The 22543-nt window shown below is 36.2% G+C and overlaps 1 protein-coding gene across 1 annotated transcript; it reads left to right on the plus strand.

Moving 5' to 3' along the window:
- Positions 1 to 1628: 1628 nt before the first annotated feature.
- Positions 1629 to 21346, plus strand: RFC3 (replication factor C subunit 3). Its single transcript, XM_044249578.1, has 9 exons — positions 1629 to 1804; positions 4376 to 4513; positions 7940 to 8007; positions 10191 to 10288; positions 14137 to 14318; positions 15449 to 15585; positions 15688 to 15786; positions 19508 to 19577; positions 21050 to 21346. Exons 1-9 carry the CDS (start codon positions 1718 to 1720, stop codon positions 21239 to 21241), a joined length of 1071 nt encoding a protein of 356 aa, XP_044105513.1. The 5' UTR covers positions 1629 to 1717; the 3' UTR covers positions 21242 to 21346.
- The last annotated feature ends 1197 nt before the right edge of the window (positions 21347 to 22543 follow it).

The raw sequence follows: 22543 nt of genomic DNA on the forward strand, positions 1-22543 counted from the left end.
AATATTTAGTAACATCCTAAATATTACTGTAGGTAATCCTAAAAGTTACCTGAAATTCAAATTTAACTAGGCTTCTTATATTTTTATTTGTGGAACCCAACAACCCTAGGGGAGCTAGGGCCTTTCTTATGTTTTGTTGTCCCCTCCACACCCTTTCTCCTTCTTTAGAACCTCTGGCAACTTTGAAACACGTCTGCATGTCTTCAGACTCCATACTCTACTACCTTTCATAGTAGTAGAAGTTGTCTGTCATACTCAGGGTCACTGTCAATTCATTGATCTTTTAGTGGATCAATTTCTTTTTATTGGTTTTACTGGTTCACTTTATTCCTCTGAAGAATTATTTCCATCATTATTTTTTTCAGGTTCCATTACCCACATAGATGATGATTCAATACCTTTGCTTTTGATTTCCTTTACCTTCTCATTTCAAACATTTTTCTCTCCCTCTATCCCAATTCAACAGGGGAATAGCATAGGGAATGTGGAAGGTTTTGTAGTATTAAATAGGGCTAGGGAAGCCTCATTGAAGAGAAAACTATGAGTAAACACACTGAAAGAAGTGAGAGACCCAGCTCTACTGACACATGGACAAAAGTGGTCCAGGAAGAGGTAATGGAAGTGCAAAGGTCCTGAGATAGAAGTACCCCAGGCTTGTTTCAGAAAGTTTCTTGAGAATAAGAACTGTATTTTAGAGTTCTTGGTGCTGCTGATTCTGTTCCTGTTCAGTAATATCTTGCCCATAGGAATAACTCAGTAAATATGATGACTCAAAGAGCACAATAAATTCTGGTTTAATAAAAGAATTAAAGGGGTACTCTGATAGGTTATAAAACACATTTTGAAATCAATGACTGTCCTGTAATTACTTGAGATCCAATGACAGTTTTCTGAACAGTATGTAAAATAAGACCATAACTTAAATAACGAATTAATTTTATGTACAACTAGAAAAGTGCATCTAAGAGGTGCAGTTTGAGGGGCATTCAAGTTTTATAAAGGCAGAATATTTTCCCAAGGACTTCATATTATTCTTATTTTAATCAGAAGGTGCTTAAACATTTTGGACTTAGGATAGCATACTAACCTCATATTGTCTCTCCTATGGGCCACATTTTTGTAGTTTTTCATGAACCTTTGCTTCTCTTGCTTTCAACACAGAAAGACTCTTGAAGAATGGAAGTAAGTAAAGATAGTGAAGATTAGGTTTTATTTTTAGTAGTTTATTTAAAAAGCTTTATTAAGAGCCTGTCCAGTGAGAAATGCCCCAAGTCGTATATATTCTAGTGCCAAGGACAGTGCTGCGCGCAACACAGTAGATATTTTGCAGGTTTCTGCAGAACGAATGAGTGAATGAACGAATTAATGAAAGAAATTAATCGAGGAACGTGGCTTCTTTGAGGTACTTGCATTTGAAGTCGGGAATATCAGAGCCAAATTTCCAATTTTGTGTAGTACTCTCTGGGCTATCATTGAAAGTGAGAGAAACAAAAATGATTACATAAACAATGAACTTCAGTGATTAGGTGGTGCCAACACTGCGGCTGATATTGTCCCCATCCAGCTTCCGTAGTAGACCTTAAGTCGCGTATGCGACAGGGCCGGTAGTGACGTCACGAGATTTGGAATTCGCGGGAGAACACATCTCCGCTTCCGGACCGAGAGAGCGCCCGCGCGCGGGACTTTCAAGAGTCTAACCCCGGGAGTTCCAGCTGTCATGAGCCTCTGGGTGGACAAATACCGGCCCTGCTCCTTGGGACGGCTGGACTATCACAAGGAGCAGGCGGCCCAGCTGCGCAACCTGGTGGGTCTGCGGGAGGGGGGCGGGGAGAGCGGGGAGAGCGGGGAGAAGGTAGGCCCCAGCTCGGGAGTTTCGCTCCCCTAGGGAGAGGTGCATCGTCTTCCGTCTTCCGAAGGTGCTGTGAAAAATGAAGCAGGGAAGGGGGAGAGAGTGTTTAGGGCGGGGGCAGTGCTTGTGAACATGGAAGGCCCCCCTGAGAACTGTCCTCTGAGAACTAAGGTCGGACAGACCGTAAGTGAGAAAACCTTCAATAGAGAGATATGAGGGAATAGTGGAGCAGGTAAAGGACAGCAAGTGCAAACTCCTTGAGGCAGGAGTGTGCCCTGCCGGTTCTGGGAGCCTCAAGAACGCCACTGTAGCTGGATAATAATAGGCCGGGGTTGGGGGAGCGGGGAGCGCAGTAGGAAATCGGGCGGGGTGTGTAGCGGGACCCGGAGGTGCAGATCCTGTAAATCCTCGTAGGGTGAGATAGGGAACCATTGGAAGGTTTTGGGTAGAGAAGTGACATCATCTGACTTTACTTTTTAACAGGTTTACTTAAAATGTCTTGGTGTCATTGCCCTTATTTACAAAAAGGAAGGTATTTACTAATTTCGGAGGTAATTTCTAATTCGAAAATAGGTTGTATTAGGTCGTCCGTGCGTTTAATTCCTTATGGAACATTTTTTTTTTCTTTTCTCCAATCTGATGTGTATTTTCTTGTTGTAGTTGGTAAAAGTGTCTAATAGCAATGTTTTCCGAAACAGGGAAAATGCCTCCCTTTTTTCCAGGTGCAGTGTGGTGATTTTCCTCATCTCTTAGTGTATGGACCATCAGGGGCTGGAAAAAAGACAAGAATTATGTGTATTCTACTGAATCTTTCAGGAAATGTAGAAGGAAGAAGGGTCTTGAGAAAAATCTGGTAGCTGTGGAAGCTGTTTATCCCGTCCTTTTAAGAATCTAATAGTACCATATGCTAATGGAAGTGTTTTGCTCAGATCTGTTTCTTCAATACCCACCTTCGTTTAGAGTTAACTATTTTTCAAAAATGAGAAATAATAATAATTTAAAAAACTCATCCATCCTTATATGAAAGTCATTAGAAAAATTATAATGTGAGATTGAGGGGCTTTTTTTTTTTAATGGTATTCCATCTATACTAATTTAAAATCTATTACAGCTATATACTTCATGTTAAGACAAATTGTGTTTTCTCAAAGTAGCTTTCATTTTGATTTTCTTAGTCAGAGGATACATTTTCTATTCTATGACCATCTTTTTGTTGTACAGAATTTGGAGTAAATATTTTGGAGAAAAATTTAATATAGTGGTCTTGTGTGTAATAGATTTGCCTTTAAAAAATGTTCACCCTGTTGAATCTGCAACTTACTGAAACTGTGAAGTCTTTATTTTGGCTAGATTGAGTTTAAAAAGCAGAGGCAACAGTACTTGTGAAACACCTGCTATTTTCCATACACTGTTTGGGAAGAATAGTTCCTTTCCTTGAAACTTTTCAGTGCTAGAGACAGATCAGTTTACAAAATATTAAAATTTATTGCAATAGTCATTTCTGTTAAGGTACTTATTTTATATTTTTTCTATAATGCTTACGTAGAAGCTTTTGCTCCACAAGATTTTATGCCCTTGAAGTTATGGTTTGTATTTTCATCATTTTTATACCCTTCATAGCACTCATTCTCAGGCGTGACTGATCATCAAAGTCACCTGGGAAGCTGTTTAAATGCACATAGTCTTGTAGTCTGTTGTAGTACTGTCAATGCCCTACTCCATCTTACTGCTCTTAACTTGTGAGTGCACACAGACCAGCTTCCAGCTTCCTGGATCTGTGTGTCCTGAAGGCTTTTTTTTTTAATTTTCTGACTCCCTAAGCAGACTTGAAATGCCTGGGAATTAATTGCGCTCCCTTAATCCCAACCACTTTCCCAAGCAAGCTTCATCAAAAGACTGATGAGAAATAGAGTATCATGCTCCAGCTTCCCCGCCTTTTGGATGGGTTAACACTGTGGTGTTTTTTTCACACTGGCTTTAAGAGTATCCCCAGCAGAATTCAACCCGATGGCCAGAGTGGTATTTAAGCAGATAATACACTCATTGGCTGCCTTCCTGACCTTGCTTTGCTTCCCTTTTCCCTACAAAGTTTTCCTTTACCTCTCAAATAAACCAGATACGCTTAGTTCTTATCAGAGGGACTGTGGAAGCCCAAATTAAGACAGGCGTCTGTCTCAGAGTTACTGAATTATAATCTCATGGATAGAGTGTGGTATTTAATCTTTTATTTTAAAAATTCTCTAGGAGATTTTAACAGATTTGGTTTGGAAGTTTTTGCTTTCTAGCACATGGTGTGTTATCTTGCATGTACTATTCTTAGTATTTAATTATATAAAATTAATGCCAGGGGAATAATCAGCATTTCAGTTAATTTTAAAAAGTCTCAGTACATATATACTCATACATATTTATTTTTAAATATCTCCATCTCAGAGGGGGAGACACAAAATATTTGATACCTGAAAAGTAGTTTAATTCTATCTAGAGTAGTCGTTTGACCAGGGAAAATGCCTCCCTTTTTTCCAGGTGCAGTGTGGTGATTTTCCTCATCTCTTAGTGTATGGACCATCAGGGGCTGGAAAAAAGACAAGAATTATGTGTATTCTACGTGAACTTTATGGTGTTGGAGTGGAAAAATTAAGAATTGAGCATCAGACCATCACAGTAAGCATTTTACTTTGAGACCTCTAAATAACAGGGATTTTTCAGTCCTCAGCATACATATTCCTGTGGCCCCAGCCATTGTTGCTCATTTGTGTTTAAGAATTTTACAGATATGGGTGCCTGGGTAGCTCAGGTCATGGTCCCAGGGTCTTGGAATCGAGCCCTGCATCGGGCTCTCTGCTCAGCGGGGAGCCAAATAAATAAATAAAATCTTAAAAAAAAAAAAAAAGAATTTTACAGATAACCCAGGTACACAGGATTGAGAACTACTGATGTATAGACCTAATTATTAAAACCAGATCAGAGTCAGTTATGTTTTTTTAATTTATTTTATTTTTTAAATTTTTTAAAATTTATTTGACAGACAAGAGATCACAAGTAGGCAGAGAGGCAGGCAGAGAGAAAGGAAGAAAAGCAGGCTCCCTGCTGAGCAGAGAGCCCGATGAGGGGCTCGATCCCAGAACCCTGGGATCATGACCTGAGCCGAAAGCAGAGGCTTTAACCCACTGAGCCACCCAGGCGCCCCCAGAGTCAGTTATGTTAAAGAGAAAATATGAGTAACAGGAGATTTTGGGTAAATAGCAGGTGGTGGGATTCCTTTTGGATTATCTAGTGAATCAGTACCTCAGCTGGAACTGGAACTCAAGTCTCTAGAATTCATTGTTCTGAGAGCTGTAGTGGGTTTGGAAAGGAAGTGATTTTGAAAAAAATTTTGAATACAGAATCAGGCAACTTGATAGAGATTGGGCAGCTGACTGTTTAGAAAAGAGGCATGAAGCTCTGGGATGTTCAGAGAATTTCTGTGATGTTGCCCTTTGCCGTTGGCTGAGCTTTCCAGTCTCATACCATACAGTGCATTTTTATACTCTCCTTATAGACCGTGTTTAAGATTTAGTTGGAATACCTCTTCTCGTGCCCCCAGTCCCTTTAGAATTAATTTTTCTTTCTACTACCCATAGTTTATATTTTTTAGAGTACTTACTTTGTTTGGCCTTGATTACAGTTTTTCTTTTTTTATTTTGACAAGATATTGTTTGTTTTGAAGTTATGTAGGGAACATGTCTGGTTCAGGCCCTGGTGTAGCATCTTGTACATACTAGGCACTGAAAAAAAAAGTATGTTGAGTGACTGGATGATAAGTAGTACTATTAATAAAATCTTTGGGAGACAAATGGATTTTAGGCTACTGTTTATGAACTTGTATTTAGACACATTGAGTTTGAGGTGCTGGTGGTACACACTGGAGGGAATTCTTAAAAAGTGCGCAGGGACAAATTTAACAGGAAGAGTGTGAGATTTGTGGGAAGAAAACTAATATTTTATAAAAGGACAAAAAACAAGAGCTGATCAAATGGAAAGTTGCAGCAAGTGCTCAGAGGCTTAATACTTTAAAATCTTTTCTATCCTGGGTGGCGCAGTTGGTTGGACGACTGCCTTCGGCTCAGGGCGTGATCCTGGAGTCCCGGGATCGAGTCCCACATCAGGCTCCCAGCTCCATGGGGAGTCTGCTTCGCTCTCTGACCTTCTCCTCGCTCATGCTCTCTCTCACTGTCTCTCTCAAATAAATAAATAAAATCTTTAAAAAAAAAAAATCTTTTCTATCCACATTACAGTATAACTTTCAATGAAATTATAGTAAATTATAGTTAAAATCCAACATGTTTTTTTAGTTGTAGGAAATGATCTTAAAGTACATAAGGAAGAATACATTTCTGAGGCTAGCTAAAGTACAAAAAAGATTTGTGAAGTGGGACTTGTATTATGAGATCTTAAATCCTATTGTAAGGCTACTGTAATCAAAACAATATTGTACTGGCTTGGGAATAGAGAATTCAATCAGTAGAACTTATTAGAGAGGCCCAAAATATGGTAGCTGCTTCAAATCAGTGTTAAAAGCATGAGTCAGCAAGATGTACCAGCATAACTGGTTATCTATCCTGAATAAAATAAAGTTGAATCCCAATGATTCATAATTTGTGAAAATGTGAAAATGAATTTCATATGAATTAAAGTCTTAAATGTTAAAATGAAATAATTACTTAAATGAACAGCCTATGGTCAGGAATACCTTTTTTTTTTTTTTTAATACCTGTTAATAAAAACATGGAAGTGATAGAAAAAAAATACGTGCATATATATATATATATATATATATGTGAAATTTACAAGTTTGTATGACAGAAGATAACAAAATCAGTAGAAAAATGAAAAATGAAAAATTGTCAAAAAATATTTGGAAGGGGAGGTGAATCATGAGAGACTATGGACTCTGAAAAACAATCTGAGGGTTTTGAAGGGGCGGGGGGTGGGAGGTTGGGGTACCAGGTGGTGGCTATTATAGAGGGCACGGATTGCATGGAGCACTGGGTGTGGTGAAAAAATAATGAATATGTATTTCTGAAAATAAATAAATTAATTTAAAAATATTTGAAAGGAACATGTTAGATAAAAGATTTTACAAATTAACAATGGAAAGACAAATAACCTAGTAGAAAACCGAATGAAAGTCTCAAGAGAGAAATATAAGCAACCAATAAATGTATGTAAAGATGTTTGACATTCATGATAGTTGAAGAGAAACAAGTGAGTCTATTAGGAAAGTGGCAGAAACTGAGGACGTTATATAAAACCTGCAGGCGGGGAATGTTGGGGAAGAGTATTTGTTGGCAATGGAAAACTGGCATTTGTTAGTTTTTTTTTTTTTTAATGTGGTTTATATATACACACATACACATAAAACATTAGAAAACATATCCCCTTCAATCCAGCAAATCCTTTATTGAGAATCTGTTACATAGAAATGAAGTCAGTACATTAGACATATGTAGAAAGATATTAATTGTGGGATTGTTTGAGATGTCAAAAAGCAAGAAACAAACACCCATCGGTACTACTGTCTCTGGGACACCAAGTTACAGGCTGATACGCAACTACTCTATATCAGTGTCAGAGGGTAATTGCCTAGGTGTTAACTAAGAAAAGTAAAACAAATAGATATGATTGCTTCTTTTTTTTATTACTCTTTTTTACAAGAAAACACTGACACTATAGAAATATATAAAAATGTATAAAATATAAAAAGTATTTATATATAAATATACATATATGTGTTATGGTAAAGTCTGAACAGACATGCAGACTGTTGACAGTGATGATCTGCTCATAACATAATGGTTTGTAGATATCTGGAGGTAGAGGGAAAAAAATAATCATAGTGAGAACAGGATGTGTGATGTGATCCAGTTTATATAGAAATGTGTTTATTTGCACATAGAGAAAAGAATGAAGTTAAAATATCAGTGGTGGTTATCTAAAGTTTTTTAAAAATAAAACAAATTGTTTATTTTAAAAAAACAATGAAATACAGAAAAGAGGAGAAATGGCCAGTAAATAAACATTAAAAACATCTATTTTCTTTGTCCGCAGACTCCATCTAAAAAGAAAATTGAAATTAGCACTATTGCGAGCAATTATCACCTTGAAGTTAATCCCAGGTAAAGCTACTATATATAAATTAAGCCTTTTTTTTTTAAGAGTAGAATCCATTCTTGAAATACAATCATATATGGAAGCACAGTATATACACAGAGGTAATGCTGCTCAGTGTGAATTAGGGAGCCTAGAAGCTTTCTGCTTCTCCCTTTGTCTTTGATTCCTGAGTCAAATAATTTTAATAATTAAATTCTCTTGCTCTACAGAGTTAAGTTCTATTAAATTTTAATAATTAAATATACTCTGTTCTATAAGAGTACATTTCTTAGTCACTAAATTTTTGTTATATTGACTAACTCAGAACTGATGAGCAAAGTAAAGTATGTCTAAAACGTTTGTAATGTGAGTGAATATTTCAGAATGTGAATTTGGGTTATATTTATTTTTTGCCACTCCTTTGTTTCATTTTCTTGATTAGAGTGTGTTATAATAGTCTAACAACCAATGTCTATACTATTTATCATGAGTAATTAAGATTAGGATCCTGTTGGAAGGCACATTGAAAGCTCATAAAGTACTGCTTAATACTGTAGAAGTGAATGTATTGGGAACAAAGTTGAATAAAGCTTCAGGGTTGTCCAGTGCTGATAATGCTCTTTAAGGAGTATAGAATCAAGGACATCTTCAGGCAAAGGCAATGTTTTTGGGCAATGGAACGGATATGAGGATGAACATCCATTTCGAAACTAAATGGATCAGGAAGGATGTAGTCATAAGTTAATGTGTATTCAGTAGCAGGCACTGTGTGAGAAGCTTTACATGGATTATTATATTTAGTCATTAAAACAACCCTAGCAGATAGGTGTTATTATTTTCCTCATGTATGTCCAAGAAAATTAAGAGAACTAAGATTTGGTTGGAAAGGGTCTTATCTGAAAATTAGAAGAAAGTGTTAATTCCGTAGACAGAAGAGAAATGTTTTGGATTCTTGACTAAGGAGTAATCATGAAAGAGACATTCCAGGTGTAGTGATCTAATAGTGAATTGAGAAAGATTTGATGGCTGTTTGGGAAAATAAACTAAAGCTGATTGTTTTGCTCTGTTTCTCATTGTGAGTTCCTCAGTAGGGAGAACAGTCAATTAGAGATGGAGCGGATTGTTTTTCAGGGTTTGAAATCGACAGCGTAAATTAACTAGGTGACTTATGTTGGTTTGTGAGTTGCGTGACTTAAGTGCCAAAGCAAATGTGAGTATAAATGACAGATAATGCTTATAATTCGTCAGTAGCTTACAGAGTTCTGACTATCTTAAATTCCATTTGCTTATCCCATCCTCTTGCTAAGACCCTAAATCAGCTCCATGCTAGTGTTGGGAACAGCCTTGTCTAGGCTTGTATTTTATTATTGGGGGGGATGGAGAAGAGGAATGGAGATTAACATTCCTTTTCAGAGTTATTTTTACATTTTGAGTCACTGCAGGTAATTAAGAAACTTAAGGATTAGTTATTGCTCTTTTTAAGTTACAGTAAACTTGATAAAAGAACATGTTTAGTGTTTTCAGTGTTACTTACCAAATTGTAATTGAATATTAGAATATTTGTATTTGTATTTTATTTTTTAAAAGATTTTATTTATTCATTTGACAATAAAATAAAGATTTTATTTATTCATTTCACAAGTAGGCAGAGAGGCAGGCAGAGAGAGAAGAGGGGAAGCAGGCTCCCTGCTGAGCAGAGAGCCTGACTCGGGGCTGGATCCCAAGACCCTGAGATCATGACCTGAGCCGAAGGCAAAGGCTTTAACCCATTGAGCCACCCGGGCACCCCAGAATATGTTGTATTTTAATGACCCTTAAAATATTTCCCTTTGAAAGTTTTGTGAATGTAATTAGGTATGAGTAGTTTTTTTGTTTTTTTTTTTAAGATTTTATTTATTTATTTGACAGGGAGAGAGAGAGAGATCACAAGTAGGCAGAGAGGCAGGCAGAGAGAGAAGAAGGGAAGCAGGCTCCCTGCTGAGCAGAGAGCCTGACTCGGGGCTGGATTCTAGGACCCTGAGATCATGACCTGAGTGGAAGGCAGAGGCTTAACCCACTGAGCCACTCAGGTGTGCATGTATGAGTAGTTTTGATTAAAATTTAAATAAACTCTCTTCAATGTTTTTCTTACAATAACAGATTAAGAATAAGAACATAATATTTTCTAAATAGTTACATTTATATTTATAATTATTTTTGTTTTCTATAGTGATGCTGGAAATAGTGACCGGGTAGTAATTCAGGAGATGTTGAAAACAGTGGCACAATCACAGCAACTTGAAACAAACTCTCAAAGAGATTTTAAAGGTATGTGATAAACAGATTTCTTTTAAGGCAGACAAGAAATTGTACACAGTGAGTGTAAGAGAAAATGTTGTGGGAAACATAAATTTCATGTATTTAGCAAATACATTATTAACCTCCTGTTCTATGGCAAACATTATGCTTTGTTATTTTTGGATATAAAAGTGAATAAGAGAGGCATGATCTCTGCTCATGAAAGTGTGTAGCCTAATAGTATTGAATTTTGGTGGAGAGAGGACTGTTTGTACCACCTGTTTGTTATTTTAGAACTAGATGAATAATGAAAAAATACTTAAAACAAGAAATAACATTTATTTATTTATTTATTTATTTTTTAAGATTTTATTTATTTTATTTGACAGACAGAGATCACAAGTAGGCAGAGAGGCAGGCAGAGAGAGAGAGGAGGAAGCAGGCTCCCCGCTGAGCAGAGAGCCCATGCGGGGCTCCATCCCAGGACCCTGGGATCATGACCTGAGTCGAAGGCAGAGACTTTAACCCACTGAGCCACCCAGGCGCCCCAAGAAATAACATTTAAAAATAACTGTTCCTAGGATCAAAGTTATATGTTCAATTATCAAATATTTAGGAGAGTATAATTTTATAATTATAATTTACTGTCCAGAGATTATCATTGACATTTTTGTCATTACCTTCCCGTATTATTTATATGCATGTATATGTGTACATTCTCATAGAAGATTTTGTGATGGTAAAAATACCAGCATTTAATGCTTTTGATATATTTTGTCAAATTCTTCATCCGAAAGGTAGACTTACCCTACCACCAGAAGTATTTGGGAGGGCCCATTATTCCCTGACATTTACCACCACTGTGGTTAATTATTATTTTTTTTTCCAATTTATTTATTTTCAGAAAAACAGTATTCATTATTTTTTCACCACACCCAGTGCTCCATGCAATCCGTGCCCTCTATAATACCCACCACCTGGTACCCCAACCTCCCACCCCCCCGCCACTTCAAACCCCTCAGACTGTTTTTCAGAGTCCATAGTCTCTCATGGTTCACCTCCCCTTCCAATTTACCCAAATTCCCTACTCCTCTCTAACGCCCCTTTCCTCCATGCTATTTGTTAATTATTTTTAATCTTTGTTAGTTTGAGTGGAGAAAATAGTTTGTGTTTATTTTTTCTTTAGTTAGTGTGATAATTTTTTCTTTTATTCATTGCTTCTTTTACTGTTTTGTGAATTGTCTCTGAATATTTCAGCCTATTTCTTACCTTTCCTCCTTAGTTCACTGTATTTCAGAATAATTTTACATGTGTATATTTTTTTGATTTCTTTGTTTATTTGAGAGAGAGAGAGAGATAAAGAGTGAGTGTGGGGAAGGGCAGAGGGAGAGAATCTCCAAGCAGACTCCCCACTGAGCTTGGAGCCTCAGTGTGGAGCCTTTTCTCAGGGCTCAGTCCCAAGACCCTCAGATCACGATCTGAGCTGAAATCAAGAATTAGCTGCTTAACTCACTGAGTCACCCAGGTGCCCTTGTCTGTTCGTTTTTTTGCCACTATAAATGGAGTCTTCGTATATACTTTCTAGGTTTTTTGTGCATATGTGATAGCTATTGATGTTTGTGTCTTAATTTTAAATGTTACTATGTTATTACATTTTTTTATTATTTGTAATAGCTCTTCTATTGTTTCTTTTGAATTTTCAGATGTGTGTGTGTGTGTGTGTGTATTTATATCAATCTGTGAGTAATAAAGATGAATTTTCCCCTTGTTTCCAGTTTGTATGGCTTTAAACACTTTCTCTAACCTAATTATGTGTGCCGGCACCTCCAATACAGTGTTCATTAGTACTAAAGATAGTGGATGTCCTTGTCATGACTCTGGAAGGAGAGCCTTAGAGTTTCCCCATTTAGTCATTTAGTTGCTGGATTTTGGCCCGAGTTGTATCTATTTGATCATAAGAAAGTAAGCATCAGGTCATATTTTGAGAGTTTCTAACATAAATGTGTGTTAAATTTTTTCAAATGCTTGCTTCTGCATCCTTGAATGAGGTTTTAAGATTTTTCTTCTTAGCTGTATTGGTATTGTAGATTATATTGGGTCTTCTAGTGAAACTGCTTTGTATTTCTAGAGTAAATCTTACTTGGTCATGATGTGTTAATTTTTTAAATATGCTGCTATTTTCTGCCTACCAAGGACTTATTTTTATATCATTTGGTTTGTAGTGCTATCTTTGGTAGATTTGGGGATCAGTCTCCTTATTTCTCTTTTCCCTGTTCTGTTCCATTTGGATTTCTATCTCCAGAATTTCTCCTCATTTTGAAGGAGAAATTGGAAGGGAGCTTCACTTTATTATTTTCAGTTTACTGCTCTGTCAAACCTTGTTGCATCCAGATTCCTTTGCTTTGACCCATAAATTGAACCCCGTAAGTGCTGTTTATTTCACAGTGTGCTCTTGTGGGTGATTTGGGGTTCTGTACCCAAGGCTGTAAAAACCTAGTACATCCCTACCGCACCCTCCCACACATAGTTCCTTGTTCTCACTTGCTCATATTCAGGGTTTTTAGGTAAAACCTGTCACTTTGTTTCGATATAAATGTTACAGATGAGTCTTTGGTCTTGGAATCTGTTTTTATGAGGGGGAGTCAGATGGATACTGCTACCACTACCATCATCTAGAAATAGCAGAGTATGATGAAAATTCAGGAGCACCTTAATGCTTAAGCATTTGCCTTCCGCTCAGGTCATGATCCTGGGGTACTGGGATAGAGCCCTGTGTTGGGCCCCCTGCTCAGTGGGGAGTCTGCTTCTCTCTCTGCCACTCTCCCTGAGAACATATGCACATATGCTTGTACATATGCTCTCTCTCTCTCTCTCAAATAAATAAATAAAATCTTTTAAAAAAAGAAAAGGAAGGGGCGCCTGGGTGGCTCAGTGGGTTAAGCTGCTGCCTTCAGCTCGGGTCATGATCTCAGGGTCCTGGGATTGAGTCCCGCATCGGGCTCTCTGCTCAGCAGGGAGCCTGCTTCCTCATCTCTCTCTCTCTCTCTCTGCCTGCCTCTCTGCCTGCTTGTGATCTCTCTCTGTCAAATAAATAAATAAAATCTTTAAAAAAAAAAAGAAAAAAGAAAAGGAAAAATACAATAGTTGGACTCAGTTCTTACCTACAACAACTTAAAGCTGGTCCTTTATTATGGCCTTTATTATTATGAATCTTACTGTGTATGTGACCAGATGTCTTTATTCCTTATTGACTCTGTCTCTTTCATCAGTATTTTCCAAAGTACATTTCTAGGAATGATAAGATTTAAATTGTTCCACAAAATGGTGCTCCTGTGATAAAATATTTTGTGGAAATGCAGCACAGTATCTCCCTGTCTTGGTGATTTTTAGTTCATATAAATATAATAAATGCTGCAGTGAATTCTACAAAAAAGTAACATCTTTAACTTCATTTAGCCTAGTGTTTCTTAGGTTTGTTTTATTGGATTTAAAAAAAAATTTTTTTTTTTTTTTAAGATTTTATTTATTTGACAGAGAGAGACACAGCAAGAGAGGGAACATAAGCAGGGGGATTGGGAAAGGGAGAAAGCAGGCTTCCCACCGAACAGGGAGCCTGATGTGGGGCCCAATCCCAGCATCCTGGGATCATGACTTGAGCCGAAGGCAGACGCTTAACACTGAGCCACCCTGGTACCCCGATTGGAATTTTTTAAATAAAAATAGAATAAATTATTCCCACCATACCTGAGACTTTTATATGTCCTTACCCAAGGAAAGAGTAGTATATCAAACTTATTATTTAGGATTTCACTCTAAATAATGAAGAGAAAGATAAAGAGATACTCAAGTTAAAGTTTGTTTTGTTTTTCCTTGACTAGTGGTATTATTGACAGAGGTTGACAAACTCACCAAAGACGCTCAGCATGCCTTGCGTAGGACCATGGAAAAGTATATGTCCACTTGCAGATTGATCTTGTGTTGCAATTCTACGTCTAAAGTGATACCACCTATTCGCAGTAGGTGCCTGGCGGTTCGTGTGCCTGCTCCCAGCATCGAAGATGTAAGTCAAGTGAAACTTTTCAGAAATTATTTTGGATTCTTTGAGTACTGTATGTACATCCCTGTCATGTTTGTTTTATAAAAACTTAGTGAAGTGTATTAGTAATTCAAGAACATCTGTGACCTGGATGCTAATTGTTAGTAGATATATAAACCAATATATATAGTAGTAAATGCCAGATATCATTATATAGAAAGTGTGATGGTAAGCTCCATTAAGAATAATACTGTGTATATGCCATCAGTATTTAGGAAGTTCTTCTCTTTAAGTCTTTTTTTTTTTTTTTTTACTTTAAACAAGTCGGTATTATGAATTTTACTATACTAGGCAAGGACTAGTTGCTTAGTGTCTTCTACCTCAAGCTGATTTAATTGGCTTTGGAAAAGACTTGAGGTTGGAGGATATAGATTTTGCAAGGAGATTAATGTGAGAATACCTTTTTCCTAGTTAGGGGACCAAAATTAGTCTGAAACAACATAATATGTGTTTTTTTTTCTTTATTGTTCTTAATACTTACAAATAAAAATGAAATTTCTCACAATAAGCAGCTTTCCTGCTACTAATAGAATTTGGGTAATTTTATGCAAAGTAGGGATAAAAGGTGACTGACACTGTGTTAGGTGCAAACTGGCAAAGTACCTTTATTAAATGTTTCACGTACAAACATTTTTATATAGTTAAAATTAGTTTGATGTACTTAAAATTTACTAAAGTTAAAAAGGCAAGGCTACCAGGTTACACCACTCCTCTGGGCACCATTGTCATCTTAGTGCCTGCAAATAATACCTCTGAGTCATGCAGAATTCAGCCTGTGCAGCTCTACTTGGCAGCCCTGTGAGTGGTGTCCTTGTAAAAGACCTGAGGCTCTGTGTGTCTTCCTTACAGCTCCCCCAAGCTGGCTGGCAGGCTTGGAATTTCAACCAGGTCTTTCTCTGGTTGCAGAGTCCGTTGCTGCCCCTTCCTGATAGCTAGATCAGACCCCTGGCTTTCTGCTTAAAGGAACGTATGAGTTAGGATAGGGAGTGACAAAATAAATAAATTAAGAGGTCTATGAAGGTGTTATCAACAGAATTCTGTCCATGTGCTGTTTGACAGATTGTCCAATTTTGTTAATAATGTTTTGTTTGTAGATTTGTCATGTATTATCTACTGTGTGCAAGAAGGAAGGTTTGAATCTTCCTTCACAACTGGCTCATAGACTTGCAGAGAAGTCCTGCAGGAATCTCCGTAAAGCCCTACTTATGTGTGAAGCCTGCAGAGTGCAACAGTAAGTGAAAGGGGCAATTACCAGAGGAAACACTTTGGGACAGAAGCACAGTCCATTTACTTTATTGTGTAATTTTTTAATTTAATTTAATTTTTTTTTTAGATATCCTTTTAGTGCAGATCAAGAAATCCCTGAAACAGATTGGGAGGTGTATCTCAGGGAGACTGCCAATGCTATTGTCAGTCAGCAGACTCCACAAAGGTAAATAGTATCAAAGATGACCATAAAAATTTCATCATGGCGGATGCCTCGGTGTCTCAGTGGGGTTGAGCCTCTGCCTTTGGCTTGGGTCATGATCTCGGGCTCCTGGGATCCAGCCCTGTGTTGGGCTCTCTGTTCGGTGGGGGTCCTGCTTCCTTCCTTTCTCTACGTGCCTGTCTGCCTACTTGTGATCTCTCTCTCTGTCAAATAAATAAATAAAATCTTAAAAAAAAAACACAAAAGTTTCATCATGGAAATACTCCAGATGATGTGAGTTTTGGATTAGCTGGTTTATACTACCAACACGCCATTTAGAATTACAGTAAATCTTGTATCTGAATACTAAACTTTCAAAGAAAAAATATGATTTAATTTTAAATGTTTAGTGGTTCAGAATAGCTGGTATGTAGTATCATGGCTTTTATTAAGCTATTGACAGGTATATATGGAATTTATACATGAAAGAAATCTTGGAAGTTTTAGTTTTCCTTTCAGAATCTCAGATGACTTAATATTAGTATGTAACATAATGCGCTTAGTTTTCTGATATTGAAAAGAATAGTATATATAACTTTGTAATTGATGGATCACATGCCAAAAAGACAACAGCTTATGAATCAGACTTCTACTGATTTTTAGCTAAGATTCTTCAGGTAACTTCATCTTAGAGTTTGAACTTTTTCACTTGTGTAATGAAAATACTGTTGTTATTACCCTGCTAGGAATACTTGGGCATTGGTTGTGAAGAGCAAGATTGTGTGATAATGGTTTGAGAACTGGAAAACTGTGCTCATGTATGGTGATAAGCTCTGTTAAGAATAATACTATGTATATACCACCAGTATTTAGGAAGTGTTTTTTTTGTGTCACACTTGCTGAACAATGGTTTTATATTTACTTTAGTGGGCCATATTGAAAATACTTCAGCTGTTGTTTGGTTTATGATAGCTTTGATTGAGAAGGGCAGTCTGCTCTTCTCTAAATCAAGAGTGACAGTTCTAAGGCCCACTACCTTTGGGAAGCCTGGAGATTTTTAAGGTCCCTTGGTGTGCAGTCTCCTACTCTTAGTTACTGCCTGTGAGAACTGAGAAACCGTCTTTGGAATTAAGAGAAGGTAGTTGATTGCTTTAGGAAACAGACTGGACTGAGTTCCGCCACGCAAGTTTAAGCTTATTCGTTTGTATGAAAATAATTGTGAGAAAAATATACCATGTTTCTCCTCTTGGGTGATATATCCGATGAATTCTAATTTTTATAAATATGCTGCAAAAGGATTGTAACATGAACTCTTTGGCTCCTTATGTAGATGAGTGGAGGAGGATAGTCACACATAATGGGTACTTAGTATTTCATTGGGGTTTGCTAGAATGCCTATAATTCAATTATTTTAATTGAAGAATTTAATAGTTTTTAAGAAGTGCCAAACATTGTAAGTAATCTCTTCAGAAAAGAAACCTTAACTTTAGGAAAAAGTGTGCATTCTGTTTTGTAAAATGTTGATAAGCTGTGATGTAATCTCAGCTTTAAAGAGATAAAATTTAAACAAAGCCTGTTTTAGGAGCCTTTTACTTTTGTAAAATATTTTCACATTGAAGATGACTTTCTTGTTTTTTGATTTTAAAGAAGAAAACTTGGTGGAGTAGTTGTAGAACTTTAATTTTAAGAGAGCTAATTTTAAGAGAGCTCCATACATGATGTAATATTTGACAATTGCTAGCTGTGTTTTTAATACTTTAGTTGATTATCACTTTGCTTAATTCTTCTAGATGCTGCTACCTCTTCTTCCAATTTTCCATGCAAGTTTGGGAGGCTCTCAAATAAATTTGTTTAAGAAGAGGTGCTGTTAATTTCCTGTGTAAACTAACGGTTGTGGGAACTGATTCCATTGTGTTACATAAAAAGAAATTTCAGTTCCAGAAAGCATCCAGGTTGACCAGAAATATTGGGAGGGCTGGTGTCATTCTGATTGTTGGCTTACACATTACCAAATGACTTTATTATTTTTGACCCTTAGTCTTGATTCTTGTCTGATTTGTTTTAGAAGAGTCATAATTTTCTAATTTAGATAGCCACTAATATTTAGCAAGCAATTAGTATGTTGGTTCTTACACATTGTGGTATCATTTAAGTTACGGAACAATCCTATGAAGAAAAGTATTATATCATTATTTTGTAGGTAAGAAAACTGCTGTTTTGGGAGATGGTTGCTTATTCACAGATACTCCGTCAAGAATCAGAGAGAGTTGTATAATACCATGTTTCTCTGACAGAAGAATTTGCACTCTTGATCACTTGCAATCCCCAAGAAACAATGATACAAAGAAAATGTAGAGTATATCCACTTTTAAGAAGTTAAGTCATACTAGAAATGAAAGACTAAGCTGAGATGCATGTAGCATGCATGAAATGAGCACAGCGTAGTTATAACCCATTTGTAGAGGGAAATATATCCTGATTTAACTCTTTGGAAATAAACTATATACATAATTGTTAAAATAATTTCATACCATCTATCATTTGTGTCTGTTTCTTTTTAATAATCAGAGTTGCTTTTTTTTTTGAGATCTACTACCATGGCCAAGAACGATCAAGGGCTTTGGAGTCAGACTTGAAATTAAAATTCTACCTCAACTACATGAGTTTTAATGGATGCTTAACCTCTCTGAACATAAGTTCAGTAAAAGAGTGGTGTTGTGAGGTCTAACTAGCATACTGTAGTGAGCCTCTTACAGAGGAATGGGTTTAGTAAATGCTTTGACAGACATTGGAAGGGTATGGATTTGGGAATAAGACAGATCTGTTCTTAAATTATGGTTCTGCTATAGTCACCTTTGTGAGGTTACTTAAACTATCTGAGCCTTAGTTTTTTCATCTAAAAAAAAAATGAAGATAATGCCCCCACTCAGAGCTAGTGTGAGGACTAAATTAAATTGGTACAGTGTCTTGCACATAGCAGGGGCTCAGAAGATGCTAGTTTCTTTTTTCACTTTATTTACTTTTATTGTGGCACAGCTTCCTACTCTTAGAGTCCCTGGAAAAGGATTTGAGCCTCCACTTTTAAGAAGTCTTAGATGAATCACTTCTCTGATCTGAAATATGGAACATCTGTGATATTATTTTAGTAAAAATTCAAAACAGTATTTTCCCTTTAGGGTACTAAGTATATATAGGGAGATAAAGATAATTGTTTTATGTATATTTACAATTTTACTTGTCACTTTTTTCTTCCTGTTTTAAAATGTCATATGTATATTTCCCTCTTTATCCTTTTCTCTCCTGAAACTACTATAAGAAGGGCCTAGAATTAAGATCTCAGAGGTTGGAATGTTCATATTCACTTAGGCAACCTGATTCTGTGCTTAACCTGTGACTTCTTGCACTGCCCTGTGACAGGACAGTTTTGTTTCCCTGCCACACTGCTTTTTAACTTAGCAGTTGAGCTAGTAACATATATTACATATCACGCTTATATTCTCTTTTCTTACTTGTATAATTAGTGATATATCTTTTTATGACCATTTTCTAGATGTCTGAATATAAATGTCTGACTTTTAAAGAATTCTGAACATTTTTAGAAAAATGAACTGAAATTAGGAAAAGCTTAAATGTGTATGCTAATCTGTATTGGGTTGTTTGTTTAACTCATAAAACAGTGAGTAGGTACTTGAAAAAATTATGTCTTATTTTCATTATAAAATATTAATTATCTTGTTTTATATAGGCTCCTTGAAGTTCGTGGAAGACTTTATGAGCTTCTAACTCATTGTATTCCTCCTGAAATAATAATGAAGGTAATCTGATTTCAGATCTTCAACCATTTATAATCATAAAATTTGGATTTGGGGTATGTGATCACAGGACTTTTGCAGTACTGAGACACATTGTCATCTCTTTCTATCCAGCTCATGAATTCAACAGATATTTATTGAGCCTCTCCTTATGTCAGACACCATTAATGGAATGTTGAAAAAGACTAGGGAGGACCTGCTTTTAGACAATTTGTATTTTAGTGGTGTGAAATGGGAAACAAGAAGCAAAAGAATTTCAGAATTTTATAAGTGCTAAAAGGAAGTAACAAGGTGAAATGATAGTAATGGAAGTTGGGCTGTGGAAAGTCAGCAACAGCTTCTATGAGAAAGGCATGTTTAAACTGAGATTTGGAGGATTAAAAGAAGAGAACCATGTAAATAAATGGGAACAAGTACAGGTGACCCTTCAACCTTTTGGGGGGATTAATGCCCTGATCCCCAGCATAGTTGAAATCCGCATAGAATTTTTAACTACACCCAAATTTAACTACTAATAGTCTACTGTTCACCAGAGGCCTTATGATAACATAAACATTTGATTAACACGTTATATATATATATTATATACTGTATTACAATAAAGTAAGCTAGAGAAAAGAAAACTTACTAAGGAAATCATAAGGAAAATACATTTATAGTATTGCACTTACTGAAAAAAATCCTTTTGTAAGTGGACCCTCACAGGTAAAAACCCATGTTTTTTAAGAGCTGTATTTCAGATGACGATGTTTAGTGCACATGGGGAATGACATTAAAAAAGTTGGCAGAGTCTGGTCTATGTAGGATATTGTGAAGCACAGCCTTAGGTTTGGTCTTTTAGCTACCTAGCCAGCTGTGTTGATTGACTTGGATGTTAGAGAATGCAGGGTTTTTGTTTGTATTTATTAAAATTACGTGGCAATACCTACATGAAACAATTCAAATTATACTAAATTTAAAAGAGAAAATGAAGGCCCACCCTTCCATTTCCATAAGGGTAAGCACTTTCAACAGATCTGTATTCTAGTCACAGAAATGAGACCATATGTATGGCTATGTGTGTGTGTAGTTGCACAAAAACTTCATTGTGTTCTGCACTGTTTATTTATTCGACAGTATAGCATGGACGATATTTCATGACAGTATGGGTTTGTTTTATCCTAGTGGATGAATGGAATGTCATTATAGCATAGGTTTTTGAATATGACCCTGTTGGTGGAACCGGAGGTTTCTACAGATTATTATTACAACTAGTAATGCTGCAGTAAGCATCTTTGTATTTATATCTCTGCACCCTCAGTTTGGCATTTGGAATATGATTGAGAACTGCCACATTTCTACTTTATAGAAAGGGTATACAATTTTTTGTTTTTGGATGAAGACTGCCATATAAAAGAATTAAAGATTTTGAAAAACTTATTCATCTTTTTTTTTTTTTAATGGTTATTTTTTAATTTCTAGTTCTCTTTTTTCAGGGCCTTCTCTCAGAACTTTTACATAATTGTGATGGACAACTGAAAGGGGAAGTGGCCCAGATGGCTGCTTACTATGAACATCGTCTACAGCTGGGTAGCAAAGCCATTTATCACTTGGAAGCATTTGTGGCCAAATTTATGGCACTTTATAAGAAGTTCATGGAGGATGGATTGGAAGGCATGATGTTTTGACATCTTGACATCTATCCTTAATTCTTCCTAATATTTCTCAGTATCAGCATTTACATTCAGTTTATATTGGAAGAGTTGCAGGTAAAATAAACTTACTTTACTTAATCATGTCTTATTTGTGTTTTTTTTGTTTTGTTTTGTTTTTGGTAATAATCTCCCTGTGAATTAACATTATACTCTTAAGTTAAATAATTGCTCCTTTATACTAAAGAAATTTATTGAAAGGATTCAACTTGAACCTTTAGAGTCCAGAAACATCATTTTAATGTACTTTGAAAATTTGCTATCCAAGTATGCAGTGCTGGGCCTCTCATTTGCCATTCATTCCTTCATCTGTTGGAGGAAATTTACCACATGCAAAAGCAGAGATAATTTTCTATCCTCCAAGGGACCATTTTTGGCCACAGGCACGTAACTCTTTGCTTGGCAGGTCATTACCTGTAATCATATTTTCCCTCAATCAAGACCTGTATTTCTGCAGGAAATATAAGGGTTGATTTTTGAAATATAATAGTATGAATATGAAGAATATTTTTGGAGCCATTTCTGTTGAAACTACAGAAATCTAACTTTTATTTCAGTGATTCAGATTTGCTATTAGATTGGGTTCTAAGAAGTATGCATGTTTTCAATAAATGCTTGAGGTTCCTGAAGAACATGTGTCTTGTGGTTCACAGCAAAGGTATATTAGTATAGAAATTACTCTTTGAGCAAGTGTATTTTTCTGTCATTGATCTAGTCTTTGGAACATTTTTTTCATTAGAAATTTGGTTCATGGGACAAAGAGTTTACTTGACAGATTTGTATATCAGGCTCTGAACAGTTTCTTTAATTTGGGGCAACAGAAGCATGACTCTAAAATAAGCTAAACCAACAAGGTGAAATAAAAGATTTTGAATTTATATAAGTTAAATTACCTCTGTGAGGGTAACAGGGAGACCTGTTCTTTTAGTAATGAGTGATAAAAAAATCAAGAAGTGTTTAATTGACAGATACAGCTGCACACATACAGAAAAGCCTAATACAATTTTAGGCTTGTGGGAAACTAGGTCAAGAGAGGTGATGATTGCCTTTCTGTTGCTGGTTGTACGAGTTAGGCGCCTGTTGGCAGTCACAGTCATTGAGGGGCTTATATGCCAGGAAGGATATACGGACATTGTAACAAAAGAACTGGGAAAGTGAGATGTGGGAGAGCTAAGAATGTTTTAATTTGGAAAAAGGAAAAGTAAAAATACAGTGACTTTCTTTTAATGTTTAGAATAATGCACTTGGAAGTATGAGTGGTCTTTTAATTTGCCTGTC

Source organism: Neovison vison, chromosome 5 (genome assembly GCF_020171115.1).
Source record: "Neovison vison isolate M4711 chromosome 5, ASM_NN_V1, whole genome shotgun sequence".
Classification (NCBI taxonomy): domain Eukaryota; kingdom Metazoa; phylum Chordata; class Mammalia; order Carnivora; family Mustelidae; genus Neogale; species Neogale vison.

Excerpts from the sequence above, each read along its gene's own strand:
- RFC3 (XM_044249578.1), top strand. The coding sequence starts at position 1,718 with ATGAGCCTCTGGGTGGACAAATACCGGCCCTGCTCCTTGGGACGGCTG. Across the intron at positions 14,319-15,448 it reads CTGCTCCCAGCATCGAAGAT|ATTTGTCATGTATTATCTAC; the intron begins GTAAGTCAAGTG and ends TTTTGTTTGTAG. Across the intron at positions 15,787-19,507 it reads AGTCAGCAGACTCCACAAAG|GCTCCTTGAAGTTCGTGGAA; the intron begins GTAAATAGTATC and ends TGTTTTATATAG.